Source organism: Mobula birostris, chromosome 9 (genome assembly GCF_030028105.1).
Source record: "Mobula birostris isolate sMobBir1 chromosome 9, sMobBir1.hap1, whole genome shotgun sequence".
NCBI classification, from domain to species: domain Eukaryota; kingdom Metazoa; phylum Chordata; class Chondrichthyes; order Myliobatiformes; family Myliobatidae; genus Mobula; species Mobula birostris.
Genome location: NC_092378.1, coordinates 4,455,362 through 4,475,218, shown reverse-complemented (window position 1 = coordinate 4,475,218; position 19,857 = coordinate 4,455,362). Strand labels below are relative to the sequence as shown.

Below are 19,857 nucleotides of genomic sequence, written 5' to 3'. Positions count from 1 at the left end.
TCTTGAACGTTTAAAATTTTTCTTTCTTACTGCATGGAGCTGTAACGGTCAGATTGTGGTAATATCAATGGAGTACCTGGTGAGGTTCTGAAAACTTGTGCCACCCAACTGGTGGGAATATCCAAGGACATTTTCAACCTGTCACTGCTACGGTCAGAAGTTCCCACCTGCTTCAAATAGACAACAATTATACCAGTGCCTAAGAAGAAAAATGTGAGCTAACTTAATGACTATCGCCTGGTAGCACTCACATCGACAGTGATGAAATGCTTTGAGAGGTTGGTCATGACTAGACTGAACTCCTGCCTCAGCAAGGACCTGGATCCACTGCAATTTGCCTATCGCCAGAATAGGTCAACGGCAGACACAATCTCAATGGCTCTTCACATGTCTTTAGACTACCTGGACAACACAAACACCTACGTCAGGATGCAGTTCATCAACTATAGCTCAGCATTTAACACCATCATTCCCACAATCCTGATCGAGAGGTTACAGAACTGGGCCCCTGTACCTCCCTCTGCAACTGCATCCTCGACTTCCTAACTGGAAGACCACAATCTGTGCGGATTGGTGATAACATCTCCTCCTCGCTGACAATCAACACTGGTGCACCTCAGGGGTGTGTGCTTAGCCCACTGCTCTTCTCTCTCTATACCCATGACTGTGTGGCTATGCATAGCTCAAATACCATCTATAAATTTTCTGATGATACAGTCATTGCTGGTAGAATCTCAGATGGTGACAGGAGGGCAAACAGGAGTGAGATATGCCAACTAGTGGAATGGTGTCGCAGCAACAACCTGGCACTCAACGTCAGTAAGACGAAAGAGCTGATTGTGGACTTCAGGAAGGGTAAGATGAAGGAACACATACCAATCCTCATAGAGGGATCAGAAGTGGAGAGAGGGAGCAGCTTCAAGTTCCTCAGAGTCAAGATCTCTGAGGATCTAACCTGGTCCCAACATATGGATGCAACTATAAAGAAGGCAAGACAGAAACTATACTTCATTAGGAGTTTGAGGAGATTTGGCATGTTAACAAATACACTCAAAAACTTCTATAGATGTACCGTGGACAGCATTCTGACAGACTGCATGTCATGGTCCAGTCCATGAAGTCTGCATTCCGGTTCACGGTCCGGTCCATGGACTCAGGACTCCGGGTCTTCCTGCTGTCCCTTGTTTGACTAAATCAAAGGCACCTGATTCCCAGCTTTGGGCTTGCAAAATATGTAGCCTTGGGATTGAGTGTGGGCTGCTGGATTGTCTTGTCAGTCCCCCTTGGAGCAACCTGCTGATGGAAGGCTAGTGAAACCATTTGTGATCTCTAGGCCTGGTTGGAGGACCACTGCTTCATGGAGCCTTGTTGCCACTCGTTGGAGTGGTCTTTGTGGTATGGATTTGGCTGTTTCCCGGGCCAGCTGAGAGGCTGCCAGCCACTCCAAGCTAGGAAGGGATCAGGCTGTTTCTGTAGCCAGCTGAGGTTGCTGGCCGAACTGAGACACGGAGCTTCCCTGGAGCAGAGATGGAACTGTCTGTCGTTCTTTAGTGTTTGTCTCTTCTTGTCCTTGCCTCTGTGGGGTAAGCCAGGCCGTTTTGCCGTTGCCCTGGGGGGGGGGGCGGAACCTGTCTTGTCCTTGCCTCTGTTGGGTATGTCCAGCCGTTCTGCCATTACCTGACGGAGAGACATGTCCCACCTTGGTGTGGAGATGAAGTTGAGTCCCAGATTGTCGTAGGATAAGTCCCAACTCTATGTCTATGTTCTGACCTGTCTCATGTTTGTGTTGTGTTAAAGATTAATCCTGGCTTGTCGAAGGATAAGTCCCGGCTCTATGTTGATGTTCAGTTCCCAGTCTGTCTCTCAGCTTCAGTCTACGAGTTATCAGCCTCTGCATTTCAAGATGAAGACCCCAAGCCTCAAGGATCCCAAGCCAAGCTCAAGCTCTAAGAACCCAAGCCAAGCTCCAAGAACCCAAGCCTCGAGGATCCCAAGCCAAGCTCAACTCCCAAGACCCCAGCCTGCAGCCAAGCTTAAGACCCAAGACCCCAAGCCTCAAGGATCCCAAGCCAAGCTCAAGACCCAAGATCCCAAGCCTCGAGGATCCCAAGTCAAGTTCAAGACCCAAGACCCCAGCCTGCAGCCAAGCTCAAGACCCAAGACCCCAAGCCAAGCTCAAGACTCTAGATCCCAGCCACGTCCTGTCCTGAAGCCATGTCATGTCCTTGCCTGGTTCCGGGGTCTGAGCCTGAGGCAAGACCCAGGTTCTGGGTCCTTGTCCAGTCTTGGGCTTGGAGTCCAAGCATTGTCTCCTAGTCCATGGTTCCTAGTCCTGGTCCCGCTTTCCCTAGCCCAACTCTGCATTCTTGTCCCAGCTCCTTGCCTGAATCCTGTCACGTCCCTACTCTAGTCAAGTCCTGTTCCTTGTACTTCAGTGTCTGTGTCTTGCATTTGGGTCTGTTCCCCGCCCCCCATAGTGACACTGCATCACTGTCTGGTATGGAGAGGCTACCGCACAGGACCGAACGAAGCTGCAGAAGTTTGTAAATCTAGTCAGTTCCATCTTGGGCACTAGCCTACAAAGTACCCAGGACATCTTCAGGGAGCAGTGTCTCAGAAAGGCAGCATCCATTATTAAGGATCTCCAGCACCGAGGGCATGTCCTTTTCTCACTGTTACCATCAGGTAGGAGGTACAGAAGCCTGAAGGCACACACTCAGTGATTCAGGAACAGCTTCTTCCCCTCTGCCATCTGATTCCTAAATGGACATTGAAACCTTGAACACTACCTCACTTTTTAAATATACATTATATCTGTTTTTGCACGATTATTCAACACATGTATACTGTAATTGATTTATTTATTTTTATTATTTTCCTCTTCTTCTATATTATGTATTGCATTGAACTGCTGCTGCTAAGTTAACAAATTTCATGTCACATACCAGTAATAATAAACCTGATTCTAATTCAGATTTAGTATGTTACTGAAAATAAAATCTTTATGTTCTCAGTATCTCATTATACAGGGAACACGAAGTGCCCAGAGATGAAGTTAAATGCCAGGAAGCTTTGGGCTGAATAGGTTTAATTTTAACAATGCTGACATGGCTCTCTTACACATCCCAGCTCCCAACAGCTCTCAGATTTTAATGTGATTTGTTGAATCAGAATCAGATTTAATATTACCATATGCATCATGCAATTTGTTACTTGTATGATGACAAAAACCTGCTTTTCCCCCCTTTCCAAATATTTTAAGAGTCATAGGGACATAGAACACTACAGCACAGAAAGGGGCCAGAGAGGGGAAGTGAAGAAGAAGGAAGGGGAGGGGGAGAATTGCCTGACGTTGGAGAGATTGATGTTCATGCCATCAGGTTGGAGGCTATCCAGACAGAACATGAGGTGTTGAATGTTCTGTTCCTCAAAAAACAAACAGAATGCTGGAAGAACTCAGCAAGTTGTGCAGCATCTGTGGAGGTAGAAGGTGTATGTTGGTGTGTCGGGTCGAGAACCTGCGTCAGGATTGAAAGAGAATAGATTGTCCAGGAGTATGAGGACGGGATGGGACAGAGTCTGGTGGCTGATAGGTGAACCAAGGAGGAAGATGTTGGTAGCTGGAGTTAGGTGGGGATGAATCAGAACCAGGTTTATTATCACTCGTGTTGTTTTGTGGCAGCAGTACAGTGCCAAACAAAAATCACTGCTCATTACATCACTGGCATTTAGGGCAGCAATGAAGGTCCTCCATCTCTGTCTGTCCTTGGCCGTCTTCTCTATTGTACCCAAGGTATGGTTCACTGTCCTCATTTCTGACTCTGTGGTACAGTGCCAAGTTGTCTTTGGTCTTTTGTGTTTCCTCTGCCCCTTCAGGGGTCCAATGAAGTGCTGTCCTAATGGTGGAGTTCACCTCTCTTCACATCATGTGCCCAATCCATTTCCAACGTGTCCTCATGATTATTGCGGCCATTTCCTCTAAATGACACTGAAGGAGTAGGGCATGACTGGAGATCTTTCTTGACCAGAAAACACGAAGGATCTGGAGGTTTGTGGTGTGGAATGATGACAGCCTGGGAAGGTCACTCTCTGTCATGTGCCACCATTCTGACCCATAGAAGAGAATGGACAGATCATAGCTCTGGTACGGCTTCACCTTGGTGTGGGTGCTGTACAATTACCATAACTTACAATAAAATATTTAAAAAGTGCAAAAGAGAAATAGCAAGGAGTTCATAGGTTCAGGGATTGTTGAGAAATCTGATGGTAGAGGGGAATAAACTATTGAGTGTGGGTTTTCAGGCTCCTGTACCTCTTCCTTGAGAAGAGAGTATATCCTGGGAGATAGGGGTCCTTAGTGATGAATGTCACCTTCCTGAGGCACCATTTCTTGAAGATGTCTTCAAAGGTAGGGAGGGTTGTACACAGAAGTGCCCTGTTCCCCTCAGATAGGGGATGTCTGTAGCCCTGCAGTGGTCAGAAAATTCATCCACTCGTCTCCCAAACGCTCGTTGGTATGTTTGGGCTGTCCACGTTAGGCATACCTAACCTGGGGAGAAACAGTAAGGTTACTCACTTTGGGAAGAGGAACAGAAAAGTGTCTTTGTTTTGCATTCAAACCATCTGTTAAGTGTTGCTGTTTGGGTAGATTTTGGTGCCTACATCGGTGAATCACAAAGTTAAGATGGATGCCTCTTTCTTGTTGCACCATCTCTTGAAGATGTTCGTGATCTGGCGGGAGGAGAAGATGGCGGTGCGACGCAGCTCGCAGCTGCCACTCCGGTGGTGATGTCTGTTATTTGTCAAGTAGGGTGCCGTGCTCAATCCTGATTTGATAGAGACGGACGTGAGAGCACAGAGGAACATCTGGTGAAACTTCTGAAATGCCTGCTTCGCTGCTGCTGCTACTGTGCAGTCCAGAATCTCCGGAGGGGAAGGCCCTGGGTCCTCGGCTTTGCTTGTTGCTCAGCGGCCGGGGTGGGGGTCAAAGTGCTCGGCAGAGGATGGTGCTTGGAGAGGCTGTGTCGGAGGCTCGAAGTTTTCGGACGGACTCAGAGTCCGCTGTGGTCGGGTGCTTCCAATGGTGCTGCATCGGCAAGTTGGCGGCGCTTGGAGGTTCTTGGCAGGGAGAGTTTCTCCCTTCTACCATCTGCGCGAGATGATGAGGCTATCAGGACTTTGAGACTTTTTTTTACTGTGCCCATGGTCTGCTCTTTATCAAATTATGGTATTGCTTTGCACTGCTGTAACTATAAGTTATAATTATGTGGTTTTGTCAGTTTTAGTCTTCGTTTGTCCTGTGTTTTCTTGTGATATCATTCTGGAGGAACGCTGTATCATTTTTTAATGCATGCATTTCTAAATGACAATAAATGAGGACTGAGTGTCCTCATAATCTAATCTAATAATCTAACCTAATGTAATCTTGGGAAGCCCATGATGGAACTGGCTAAGTCTACAAGAAAGGTGTATGAAAAGGGGACACACCCAGATGGACGCGTTGGAGGACATCTGACATTAAAAAAATTGTTGTTCATTCCATTGGGTTGTAAGAACCCTAGTGAATACAGGGTGTTTGGACTCTGCATGGAAAAGGCCAAAAAGTCAGTGTGTGAGAAGAAGGAGACTTAAAATAACTTTTGCCCAGAAGCTCCAGATGGCTGCTCAGGGAGAGTTCAGGTGATCTGCAATGTGGTTTCACCATTGTAGAGAAGATCACATCAGGACCACTGAGTGAAACAGACAAGGCCCAAATGAACTTCTGTCTAATCTAGGAGGGCTGTTTAAGTCCATGGATGATGGTGACGTGACAGGTGAAGGCACACGGAATATGGCTGTGGGACACAGTGTCAGATTTAATACCACCATCAAACAAAGGAACTGGCTGTGGAAAACAGGAGGAATGAAGACGGTCCTTTAACATCTGCCGGACGATGCTGAGGATGTTCTACGAGTCTGTGGTGGCCAGTGCGATCATGTTTGCTGTTGTGTGCTGGGGCAGCAGGCTGGGGGCAGCAGGCTGAGTGTAGCAGACACCAACAGAATCAACAAACTCATTCGTAAGGCCAGTGATGTTGTGGGGATGGAACTGGACTCTCTGACAGTGGTGTCTGAAAAGAGGATGCTGTCCAAGTTGCATACCATCTTGGACAATGTCTCTCATCCACTACACAATGTACTGGTTGGGCACAGGAGTACATTCAGCCAGAGACTCATTCCACCGGGATGCAACACAGAGCGTCATAGGAAGTCATTCCTGCCTGTGGCCATCAAACTTTACAACTCCTCCCTTGGAAGATCAGACACCCTGAGCCAATAGGCTGGTCCTGGACTTATTTCCTGGCATAATTTACATATTATTATTTAATTATTTATGGTTTTATATTGCTATATTTATACTCTATTCTTGGTTGGTGCAATTGTAACGAAACCCAATTTCCCTCGGGATCAATAAAGTATGACTATGACTATGACTATGACTAACCCCTATTGACATCAATGGATCTGGGGTTGAGATGGTGAACAGCTTTAAGTTCCTCGGCATAAACATCACCGAAGTTCTCACGTGGTCTGTACATAACAGCCGTGCGGTGAAAAAGGCACAACACCTTTCACCTCAGACAGTTGAGGAAGTTTGGTATGGGGCCCCAGATTCTAAGAACTTTCTACAGGGGCACAATTGAGAGCATCCTGACCGGCTGCACTAATGTCTGGTATGGGAACTGTACTTCCCTCAACTGCAGGACTCTGCAGAGAGTGGTGCGGACAGCCCGACGCATCTGCAGATGTGATCTTCCTGCTATTGAGGACATTTACAAAGTCGGGTGTGTAAAAAGGGCCGGAAGGATCATTGGGGACCCAAGTCACCCCAACCACAATCTATCCCAGCTGCTACCATCTGAGAAAAGGTACCGCAGCATAAAAGCCAGGACCAACAGGCTCCGGGACAGCTTCTTCCACCAGGCCATCAAACTGCTTAACTCGTTGACACAACTGTATTTCTATGTTATATTGACTATCCTGTTGTACATACTATTTATTATGAATTACTATAATTTGCACATCGCACATTTAGATGGAGATGTAATGTAAAGATTTTTACTCCTCATGTATTTGAAGGTTGTAAGTAATAAAGTCAATTCAATTCAATATATGCTATGAAACTTGTTGTGTTCAGCAGAAGCAAGTGCAAAGGCATAAAAATTGCTATCAGGTTGAAGATTAGTAATGTCATTAATAAATGGGAACAAAAATAATTATTACTCCCAATCCGATGCAGCACAAAAACACAATAAATATAAATACATAAAATAGTTTATATACATAGATTGACTGTATGTCCATAAAGTGACGCTAGGCACAGGAGTGTCTGTACACAAGGTGACTGAAGGTAATGATAAAGTGGTGGCTGGGGGTGTGGAGGGGTGGGTTAGTGGGTGGAGGTGTTGATCAGCCTTACTGCTTGGGGAAAGTAACTGTTTTTGAGTCTGGTGGTCCTGGCATGGATCCTACGTAGCTCTCTCCCTGATGGGAGTGGGACAAGCAGCCCGTGAGCGGGAACGAGAAAATTTGCAGATGTTGGAAATCGGAGCTACACACACAAAATGCTGGAGGAACTCAGCAGGCCAGTCGACATTTTGGGCCGAGACCCTTCAGCGGGACTGGAGAAAAAAAAGATGAGGAGCAGAGTTAAAAGTTGGAGAGAGGGGAGGGTGAAACAGCAGGTGATGGGTGATACCAGGAGAGGAGGGGTGAAGTAAAGAACTGGGAAGTTGATTGGTGAAAGAGATACAGGGCTGGAGAAGGGGTAGTCTGATAGGACAGGACAGCAAGTCATGGAAGGAAAAAAAAGGAGGGAAGAGCACCAGAAGGAGGCGATGTGTAGGCAAGGAGACAAAGTAAGAGAGGGAAAAGGGGATGGGGAATGGTGAAGGAGGAAGACGTTATAGTCCATCTGGGTAGCCTCCAACCTGATGGCATGAACATTGATTTCTCAAACTTCTGGTAATGGTACCCTCCCCTTCACCATTCCCCATCCCCTTTTCCCTCTCTCACCTCATCTCCTTGCCCGCCCATCACCTCCCTCTGGTGCTCCTTCCCTCTTTCCTTTCTTCCAAGGCCTTCATCCTCACCCTGTACCCAGCTTGCTATACTTGCAGTGGCTGCCTTGTTTTCCTTTACCAACATTCCCATACCGCCAAGTCAGATGGCTGAATTGGGTGCTGGCACTGTGCCCACAACCCACAGGCTGAGCTGCCTGTGAGACCATCCACTACACAGAGCAGGGAGTAATCATTTCTTTTGGAACAGTCTGCCAGAAGAAGTGGCCGAGGCAGGTACAACAGGAATCATTAATTGAACAGCTGAGCAAGCCAGGACTTCTCTCTTTGGAGCAAACGAGAATGGCAGATGACGTGAGAGGTATTCCAGATGATAAGAGGCATAGAGTGAACAGGCATAGAGGGGACATATTTTTGAGGTGATTGGAGGAGAGTATGGGGGCGGGGGGATGTCAGTGGTAAGTTTTTTACAGTCTGGTGAATGTGTGGAACACGCGGCCAGGGTGGTGGTAGAGGCAGATACGTTAAGGACATTCAAGAGACTCACACAAAATGCTGGAGGAACTTAGCAGATCAGGCAGCATCTGTGGGAAAGATAAACAGTCAACATTTTGAGCTGAGACCCTTCTTCAGGACTGAGAGGGAAGTGGGGAGAATTCTGAATTAAAAGGTAGGAGAGGGGAAAGAGGGGAGCTGGAAGGTGATAGGTGAAGCTAGGTGGGTAGGAAAGGTCAAAGGCTGGAGAAGAAAAAGAATCTGATAGGAGAGGAGAGTGGATCCACCTTTTAATTCAGGCATCTCCCCTCTTCCTTCTGTCGGATGTCGAACGTTTATTCTTTTCCATGGATGCTGCCTGACCTGCTGAGTTCCTCAGGCATTTTGTGCGAGTCTCTTGAATGTCCTTAAACTATCTGCCCCTACCACCTTCCCTGGCAGTGTGTTCCACGTGCTCACCACTAACATCCCATGATTCTCCAGCATATTATGTGTGTTGCTTTGGATTTCCAGCACCTACAGACTTTCTTGTGTTCGTTTGTGTTTTAAGAAACTCTTAGATAGCCATATGGATGTTAGAAAGAGGGTTATGTAGGAGGGAAGGGTTCGATGTCAGAGTAGGTTAAAAGGCTGGCAAACATTGTGGCTGAACGGCCTGTAATGTGCCGTGGTGGGCTGTACATGAAGGGGTAGGGCTTAGACATCCATCGGCTGAACACAGGAAATCGGGACGAACCATGTGGTCAGCTTCTACAACCTGCAGACTTGTCGAGAGGTGATGGACCTCAAGCTGAATAAGCTGCCATTGTTTCAGAATCAGGAGAATGGCAACGACCCTCTGAGATCAGGGACTCATGGAAAAAGGACAGGAGTGGGGATGTGTGAACATAAAATCACAAACACAATTTGATAAAATATTGTTTATTAATAAAAATCTGTAACAAACAATAATGAAACTTCAGTACTGTAAAATAGACATATGTATAAATTCTCATAACCATTTCAAATAAAGTTCTATCAAAATTTCACCAACTGGTTTATAAGTCAAATCATAAAATATTTCAATTAATTTTCTTTGTTAGATTTGCATTCCTATTGAACTCAACTCAGTTTTCTGTTGGTATTGATGTGTCTTAAAAAACCAGCATTGGGATTAACCAAATCTGAGGTTTCTGTGAGAAAATCTGATTTGAACGGTTACAGAAATATATATATATATATATATATATATATATACACACACATTTATCATTGCAGACGGCAGTGGAGACCAAGTCACTGAGTATACTTAAAGCTGAGTTTGACAGGTTCTTGATTAGTCAGGGCATCAAAGGTTACAGGGAGAAGGCAGGAGAATGGGCTTGAGAAGGTTAATAAGTCAGTATTGGTGGAATGGCGGCACAGACTCGATGGGACGAATGGCCTATTTCCGCTCCTATATCTTATGGTCTAAAATCCTCACATGTGCTTGCCAGAGCACTGGAAGGCAAAATCTGACAGAGGTCCATGGGAGATATTAAGGGAGCTGATGAAAAGCTTGGTTAAAGGAATGGGGGAGAGGTTTAGCAAAGGATTTCTGGAGATGGGCTTCTAGGCAGCTGAAGACACAGTGCCGATGGAGAGCAATTAAATCCAGAATGAACAAGAAGCCAGAATTGGAGGAGCACAGAGATCTGGATGAGATGTAGGGCTGGAGGAGATCACAGGAATTTAGAAAGAGCTTTGATAACTATGCTCTGCAGCACAGTAGCGTAGTGTAACGCTTTGTAGTACCAGTGATTAGGGATATCCACCAATATCCACCACTGCCTCTAAGGTGTTTGTACATTCTCTCCAAGACCATATGGGTTTCCTCCAGGTGCTCTGGTTTCCTCCCACAGTCCAAAGTCATACGTGTTAGGGTTAGTAAGGTGGCATGCTATGTTGGCAAAGATGCATAGCAACACTTGTCAGTTGCCCCCAGCACATCTTTGGACTGTGTTGGTTGTTGATGCAAATGACACATTTCACTGTATGTTTCAATATACATTTGACAAATTATGCTAATCTTTCATATTTAATATTTCTGGAGTGTTACTGGATTCAGATCCCAACTGAGTGCTGTTTTGCAGTCAGAAAGTGTGCAGTTTCAGCAAGAACTTGCAAGTGGTGTAGTCTCCATTTGCCTGGTACCCTTCTCCCACTGGAAGATAGAGATTGCAGTCTTAGGAGGAACTGACAAAAAAGTCTTTATGTGTATCTGCTATGCTACTGCTGCATTGTAATTAAGGATATTTAAACTCTTAAGTGTTCAAAAATGTGTACTTTTTTGCATGGGAGTATTTGTAATGACTTTGTTTTACAAGCATTACTCAGTAATTGTATGGGACAGGGGTGGGGAGTAACACACACAAAATGTTACAGTTCATGTTCCAAGGCTTCCCTGGTAATACTCTCCAACTCTTTCTGTGCTACATTATTTTAAAATCTTCCAGCTTCTCCAACTTCCTCTAAACTCAAGCTGTAAGCAGGGGTACTTGTGTGGGCTTCAGCTGTGCCTGCCTTTTTGTTGTCTTCGTGGAACAGTCCATGTTCCAAGCCTTTCTTGGTAATGGTCTTCAACTCTTTCTGTGCCACATTTTTAAAAAAATAGTGTGCGTCACTCTGGATTTCCGGCATCTACAGAATCTCTTGTGTTTATAATGGGGAGTAACAAACAGGGTTTCAGTGACTCTGCTGATAATTATTCACCTATTACTTTATCGTTTCAAAAATGAGCATGATTTTCATTGATACACACTATATCTTCTTAAAGTCCATTCCTCATTGAAAGTGCATGTTTTGTAGCACAATTGCAGTGTACTTCTGCTGGGATAGTCCACTGGTGGTGGACAGACTGCTATGGACTGATGCACCATACAGACGGTTCGTTCTGCTTAAATCCCTGCCAACTATGAAACAACCATTTACACTAGTCTAATTTTCATTCTCGCTACATTGCCGTCAATGTCCCCTGCCCCCACCATCACGCACAGAACAATTTACAACCGCCAGTTAACCTTCGAACCCTCATCCCTTTGGAAAGCGGAGCAGCTGGAGGGAAACCAGTACTGTCACGGGGAGAACAAGTGATTAGAGGAGTTAGAGCAATATCCTTTAGAGTTTTAGAAGAATGAGAGGTGACCATACTGAAACATACACGAACCACAGGGCACGTGACAAATTGCACCTTGGAAGATGAAATGTGAAGAGACGGTACACTGTCAAGAGCAAGATCCTAAATAGAGTTAATGAGCAGAGAGATCTTGGGGTCCATGTTCATAGCTTCCTGAAAGTGGCTACTCAGGTTGATAGGGTGTTTAAGAATGCATATGGCATGCTTGCCGTTACCAGTCGAGGCACTGAGTTATGTTGCAGCTTTATAAAACTCTAGTTAAGCCACATCTGGAGCATTGCATACAGTTCGCATCGGCCCATTATAGGAAGGATGTTGAGGCTTTGGAGAGGTTTACCAGGATGCTGCCTGGATTAGAGGCATCTGCTAGAACGAGAGGATGTCAAACCTGTGTTCTTTTCTCTGGAGCAGCAGAGTCTGAGAAAAAGTTTATAAGATTATCAGTGGCATAGATAGAATAGATGCACCATATATTTTCCCCAGGGTCAAAATATCTAATACCAGAGGGCATGCATTTAAGATGGGGGGGGCAATTTCAAAGGAGATGTGAGGTGCAGGTTTTTTTTTGCACAGAGAGTGGTGGATGCCTGGGGTACGCTGCCTGGGGTGATATTAGAGGCAGAAACATCAGAGATTTTTAAGAGACATTTAGGTAGGCAGATGAACGTGAGGAAAATGGAAGGATACTGACATTGTGTAGACAGAACAGCTTAATTTAATTGGCCATTTGATTACTAATTAGTTTGGTTCAGCACAACATTGTGGGCCGAATGTTGTCACAGGGAGAACGTGCAGACCCCATCCAGCCAGTGCCATACCCTAGAAGCTGTGAGGTAAAAGTTCCTGTGCTGCCTCGCTGAGAAACGTTTGGGAATTTCCTATCCTAACACTTTCTCACTCGTTATGACTTAACATTTTCTCCAAACTGATAGCCACATAAAGATATCTTGTGAAAAATGTTGTTCTTGTGAACTTTCTAGGTGTTTTACAACTTTAAGGGTGTTACATAGTTTTGGGATTATTTCTTCCTGAGCAGTCCAGTGTGTTGTGGGACGACCTGCATCTCTGTCTCCAAGCTGTGCTGGGATCCGTAGACTAGAGCACGGCTAGGCCAGGTGGGATTACAGTTTTAGCATTGAGGTTAGCATAACACTTTAACAGCACCTGTGACCTGCATTCATTCCTGCCTGTGTCTGTATGTTCTCTCCATGACCACGTTGCTCTCCTTCAGATGGACCAGTTTCCACCCACAGTCCAAAGGTGTTCGAGTTCGGGTTCGGGTTCGGGTTCGTGAGTTGTGGACGCGCTGTGTCGGCAACACCTACGGGCTGCATCCTCAAACTGAATCGCTCGTTGACACAAACAACACATTTCACGCTATGTTTTGATGTACATGTGACAAATAAAGTTAATCTTTTAAAAACGCAAACACGAGGAAATCTGCAGATGCTGGAAATTCAAGCAACACACATCAAAGTTGCTGGTGAACGCAGCAGGCCAGGCAGCATCTCTAGGAAGAGGTACAGTCGATGTTTCGGGCCGAGACCCTTCGTCAGGATGCTGCCTGGCCTGCTGCGTTCACCAGCAACTTTGATGTGTGTTGGTTGTGTAAGTTAATCTTTTGTTTGGATTGCTAGAGGCTCCATTTTCTGTTAGGTAAGGCTTCTGGTGCCTCTGTTGAAGAAAGTCTTTGTTCTTAGATCCTCCCTATTTGCTCCTATGATGATATCAGTGGCGATGGACCAGTAACTCCCACCAGTTGGTGTGGGTGTTAGTCTGTTTTTGATGATACTTACAGAAGGTCCTTAAATTGTTTCTGTGTCCTCCTGGAGCTGGTTGGTCATGTTTATTCAGAGTACTGTGCCTATTTCCGGAGTTTAGTATTGCCCATGTGGAATGTCTGGAAGTGCATTGTATTGGAAGTGCAAAACATCTTAAAATACGAGAAAGATACCGATGATAATTATGCTGATTCCTCTCTGCCACGCCACATCTTCAGACCTAAGCACAGGATCACACAGAGATTCAGAAGGGTTAAACAAAACTAGGAATTTTATTAACAAAAGAGACTGTGGTGGCCAGTGCTATCGTGTTTGCTTTTGTGTGCTGGGGCAGCAGGTTGGGGGTAGCAGACACCAACAGAATCAACAAACTCATTCATAAGGCCAGTAACGTTGTGGGGATGGAACTGGACTCTCTGACGGTGGTGTCTGAAAAGAGGATGCTGTCCAAGTTGCATGCCATCTTGGACAATGTCTCCCATCCACTACATAATGTACTGGGTGGGCACAGGAGTACATTCAGCCAGAGACTCATTCCACCGAGATGCAACATACAGCATCATAGGAAGTCATTCCTGCCTGTGGCCATCAAACTTTACAACTCCTCCCTTGGAGGGTCAGGCACCCTGAGCCAATAGGCTGGTCCTGGACTTATTTCCTGGCATAATTTACATATTACTATTTAACTATTTATGGTTTTATTACTATTTATTATTTATGGTGCAACAGTAACAAAAACCAATTTTCCCCGGGATCAATAAAGTATGACCATGACTATGACTATGACTAAACCTAAACAGTAGAACTTACAAGGTCTTTGATAACTCGGCCAGAACTTCACCAGGCAAGGATCAGGACAACAGAGCCAGGGCAGGATTAGCACTGCCTCTTTAAATACACTGCAGGGCATGAAAGAATGTGGGCCCAGCTGATAAAACCCCAGACTAATTACAAGCTTACAAGTAACTGTCCTAATAAGAGACAAAAGTCCAAGGTTACTTAATTGGACACCTGCAAAGTCTCAGAGAATTAATTGGAAGTGATCAAGGGCAATTGCAACAAATGAAAACTAGAGAAAACCCAACAATAACACATAAAAAGTCTGAAGCGCAACAATAGGGATAATTATAATTAATGAAACGCAGAGAATACAAAAAACTCAGAGCTCTCAGAATACTCTACTGACGGCCCAAGGTTGTGACACTTACCGTCTCAGAGAGGTCACTGACATCGGTAGCTGTGGAGAATAGGAGTTCTTATCTCATCATCAGAATCAATTATCTCCGTTTTAATACGTAGAGAAAATTTCTGTTGAAGTGAAAGAAACATTGATTTAGAAAACATTTTTTGACCTAATTAGGCCAAAGTTAGCAGTGTGGCTACAGGCCATGGTCTTTATGAAGGGTCTTGACCTGAAACATCAACTGTTTAAGACAGGATTAGCTTTATTTGTCACATGTACATTGAAACATACAGAGAAGTGCATCATTTGCGTCAAATCAAATCAGTAAGGATCGTTCTGGGGGCTGCCCGCAAGTGTTACCACACTTCCAGTGCCAACGTTGCATGCCCACACCTCACTGACCCCTACCCACATGTGTGAGGAAACAGGAGCACCTGGAGGATAACATACAAACTCCCTACAGGAGCTGTGGAAATGGGTGATCACTGGCATGGTAAAAGTTTACACTATCTGCTCTGCTACTATGCTCTCCTTTGTGGTCACTCCCCTCCATAGATGCTGCCTGACCTGCTGAGTTCCTCCAGCATTTTGTGTGTGCTGCTAAGAGATACAGCAGTTGCAGAATTTCACATAACCCTCCAGTTCTCTATCATCCCTGTGTCTAAAAGTCCCTTCAATGCCACTAATGTGTCTGCCTCTACCACCACGCCGGCACTGCATTTCATGCACCCACCACTCTCTACGTGAGAGAAAAAAAAACCTGCCCCTGTCCATTCAATTTTAAATCATGCCCTCTCATATTAGCCAATTCCACCCTAGGTAAAGCTCTCTGACTGTCCACTCTGGTAAAGCCCTCTATCATCTTACATACATCTATCAAGTCACCTCTCATCCTTCTTTGATCCAAAGAGAAAAGCCCCAGCTCACTCAACCGACAGTATGTTGAACATTAGGTTACAGACTAAAGTGGGGTAATTGCCGGATTCAGACTCATCAGCACTGGGTCTGTTTCAAATTCAGGGAAGTTTGTAACTCTGGGGAGAAGCAATCAGTATGCCAAAGGAGCTGGGGATGTTGAGTGACATCTGTTGCGGGAGGAGGAAATGTCGTTTCTAGTGAACCTGCAGTTGGTGGCGTTCCAATGTGCCAGGTGTTCTCATACCACTAGGAGCTGGAGATTACAGGCTTAGGAGGCTCTGTCAAAGGCGCTTCCAATAGTGAGTGAGTCGAGGACCAGACAGACAGCCTCAGAATAAAAGGGCATCCCTCATGAACAGAGGAATAGGAATTTCTTTAGCCAGAGTGTGGTGAATCTGTGGAATTCATCGCCAAGAACAGTAATAGAGAGTCACTGGGTAATTTAAAGCAGATGTTGATAGGTTCTTGACTATGAAGGATATTGAAGATTATGGGGAGAAGGCAGGAGAATAGAGTTGAGAGGGGAAGTAAATCATTGTTTGTTTTCAAGATTATTTGTTGTCATTCTTCACTACATGAATGTAAAGGAGAACAAAATTATTCTCATATTCTTATTCCAGATCCGATGTAGCATAAAAAGCACAATAAGAATCAAAAATACAATAAATAAAAAACACAAAAAATTGCCCATGATTGAATGGAGGAGCATACTTGATGGGCTGAATGGCCTACAATAATTCTGCTCCTACATTTTATAGTGTAAGTCTTAATGAGTAATTGTTGTGTACTTTGTGCAGTGTATTGACTGACAAGACAGTCCTTAGAAGATCTCCGGGTAACTGTCTATGATTCAACAAGTCCTTCTCCAGAAGGGGCTCTGGTCCCACTTCAGGGACTTTTAACAGAGTTCAGATTCTGCTACAGAGCAGCACCGAGGGGTTCTGTGTTGGCAAAAGTGCTCTGAAGTGTTCACAGAAAATACCTGTACTCCTAGCTGAATAACAGGGACGAGAGCCAGCAATTATCCTCACATCCTGACAACTATTTAAACCAAAACCAAATAGCTTTGAATATTTTAAATGCAAGAGATGCTGCAGATGCTGGAATTTTGATTTGATAGAGTTGTACAAGATGATAACAGACATGACTGAGTGAATAGTCTTTTTTCCAGAGTGTGAATAGCCTCATGACTTGCCCTTGACCTCCACCTCCATCCCTCTGGTTCTCCTCCTCCTCCTTTTATCCACAGTTAATTATCTTTTCCTATCAATTCCACCTTCTTCAGCCCGAGGTAAAGACCCATCCCACCTATCTCTTGACTTGATGGAGGTGTACAGATCAGGGGCATAGATCGAGTAGACAGCCAGAGACTTTTCCCCAGGGCAGAAATGGCTAATCTGATGGGGCATAATTTGAAGGTGTTTGGAGGAAAGTATAAGGGGATGTCAGAAGTAAGTTCTTTACACAGAGAGTGGTGAGTGTGTGGAACGTCCAGTCAGGGATGGTAGTAGAGACAGATACTTTATGGGCATTTAAGAAACTCTTAGATAGGCACATGGATGATAGAAAACTGGAGGGCTGTGTAAGAGGGAAAGGTTAGATTGATCTTGGAGTAGGTTAAAAGGTCAGCACAACATTGTGGGCTGAATGGCCTGTACTGTGCTATAATGTTCTATGTTCTATGTTCCATAATGAGGTGGATTGTGAGAGTCAAGGGTCCGTCTTTTTGTTTAGCTGCATTGCACTTTCTCCATAACTGTTACACTTACCTCTGCATTCCGTTTTCCCTTCCACTAGATCAATGCACTATTGCAATGACTTTATCGACATGAGCAGCATGAAAGATGAGTTTTTTAACTTACCTTAGTTCATAAGAAAAGAGCATAAGATATAGGAGCGGAATTAGGCCATTTGGCCCATCGAGTCTGCTCTGCTATTTCATCATGGCTGATCCAATTTTCCTCTCAACTCCAGTGTCCTGCCGTTTCCCCACATCCCTTCATGCCCTGACCATATGACAATATGTGACAATAATAAACCAATTCCAATTTCCACCAAGCTTGGTGGGATGTGGGAAACTCATCCTGTTACAGAGAGGAAGTGCAAATATTGTGCGCCCAACAGCCTGCACTGTGCTGTAATGTTCTGCGTTCTGTGGAAGTCTGCAAGTCAGGCAGCATCTATGGAGGGGAGTAAACAGTGAACGATTCAGCCCCAGACCCTTCATCAGGAATCCTTGAATATTTCCCACTGTGGGACAGAGCAGGAGAAGCAGGTTGTGTTCCCTCGAGTCACAAACACTCGTATGAGGGTATGGAGTTTGAAATGAGTTCACCAGCTGTGGGTGTGAAGCTGAGAACAAAGTGGGGGGGGGGGGTAGAAGTGGGGAGGGGTGAATTGGCAGGGTTGGTTGACACAATCCATACCTGAAAGTCTCTGATAAAGGTCATGAAGAAGAAGTTAAAGCAGAAGCCAACGATCCACTCACAAACTGCACTGGCTACGTGGCAGCCATAACCCTGGGGAAAAGGAAGAGAGAAAAAGACTTAAACTCACATTCCATTAGCCTAACCCTACTTAGTGACCACTTTATCAACTACGTCCTGTACCTACCACTGTATGTTCACGGTCTTCTGCTGCTGTAGCCCATCCACTTCAAGGTTCGACATACTGTGTGTTCAGAAACGCTCTTCTGCACACCACTGTTGTAATGTGTGGTTATCTGAGTTACTGTCACTTTCCTGTCAGTTTGAAGCAGTCTGACCATTCTCCTCGAACTGTCTTATTAGCAAGGCATTTTTCCCACGGGACTGCCCCTCACTGGATTTTTTTTGTTATTCGCATCATTTTCTGTAAACTCTTGAGACCGTTGTACATGAAAATCTCAGCCCTATCTGAGATACTCAGACCACCCTGTCTGGCGTCAACAATCATTCCATGATCAAAGTCACTTAGATTGCATTTCTTCCACATTCTGATGTTTGGTCTGAACAACAACTGAACCCCTTGACCACTTCTGAATGCTTTTATGTATTGAGTTGCTGATTAGATATTTGCTTTAATGAGCAGGTGTACAGGTGTACCTAAAATGTAGGCACTGAATTTGTAGCACAAACAAGTGGCGTTTCTAGCCCATTGGTCTTCATCAGTCAGAGACAGAGTATATAAGTTGGGAAGTCATGGTGTGGTTTTATAGGCTGCACTCTAGACTTGTTTATTTATCACGTCTACATTGCAGCATACAGTGAAATGTGTCAACAACCAAATATTGAAAGGCGTAGATGGAGAGGATGTGGAGAGGATGTTTCCTATGGTGGGGGAGTTTAGGACCAGAGGGCACAGCCTCAGAACAGAGACTTCCTTTAGCCAGAAGGTGGTGAATCTGTGGAATTCATTACTATAGACAGCTGTGGAGTCCAAGTCATTGAATAAAGTGGAAGTTGGTGGGTTCATAATGGAACTGTTAGAGCCACTGCCTCGCAGGTCCTAGGTTCAGTCCTGATCCATGGCTGTGTGTGTGTGTGTGTGTGTGTGTGTGTGTGTGTGTGTGTGTGTGTGTGTGTGTGTGTGTGTGGCTCAGCTGGAGGGCTGAAGAAGCGCTATAAGGATCAGATGAAGAATGCTTTAAGGAAGTGCAAGATCAGACCGGAGGACCTGGAGGATGTTGCTGCTGACCGTACCACTTGGCGACGGCTGTGTAGGGACGGGGTTCGTATTCTGGAGATGGAAAGAACAACCAGAAGACAGCAGAAGAGAACCAGGAGAAATGCAGCCATGGTTGTCACCACTACCACATATACATGTCCCGTCTGCAATAGAGCTTGTGGGTCCAGGATAGGACTGTATAGTCATCAAAGATCTCACTGTTAAAGGAGTGGACACCGTCATCGGATTTCGATGGACAACCGAAGGAGAGTGTGTGTGCAGCGTGTGCGCACTTGTGGAGTTTGCTCGTTCTCCTATGACTGTAGGTTTCCCGACTGCGCCCGTTTCCTCTCATGTGGGTAGTGTGTGGGTGATGGGTAGAGTCTGGGAGTGGTTGATGAAAATATCAGGAGAATGGAGAATACAGGATATAAATCATGGTCAGCACAGACTGGGAGAGCCAAAAGGCCTGTTTCCATGCTGTTTTTGTGAGCTTCTACGCAGGGTGTAGCTTAATGGAAGTGCCACAGGCAAGAATCTCTAAGTCTAGGCACCGTCCTCTAACTTTCTCAGCTTCTGATCAAATGTTTTCGATCTGAAAGAATGACATTTCATTGACAC

The 19,857-nt window shown here is 45.1% G+C and overlaps 1 protein-coding gene across 1 annotated transcript in view; it reads right to left on the bottom strand.

The window, feature by feature from the left end:
- Positions 1–9,477: 9,477 nt before the first annotated feature.
- dram1 (DNA-damage regulated autophagy modulator 1) overlaps positions 9,478–19,857 on the bottom strand; it is a 53,327-nt gene continuing 42,947 nt past the window's right edge. Inside the window, exons 6-8 of the mRNA XM_072267404.1 lie at positions 18,018–18,110; positions 14,699–14,798; positions 9,478–13,710 (exon numbers count right to left, since the gene is read on the bottom strand). Of these exons, the coding sequence (XP_072123505.1) occupies positions 14,712–14,798; positions 18,018–18,110 (180 nt within the window). The 3' untranslated portion in view covers positions 9,478–13,710; positions 14,699–14,711. The remainder of the gene's footprint in view (positions 13,711–14,698; positions 14,799–18,017; positions 18,111–19,857) is intronic.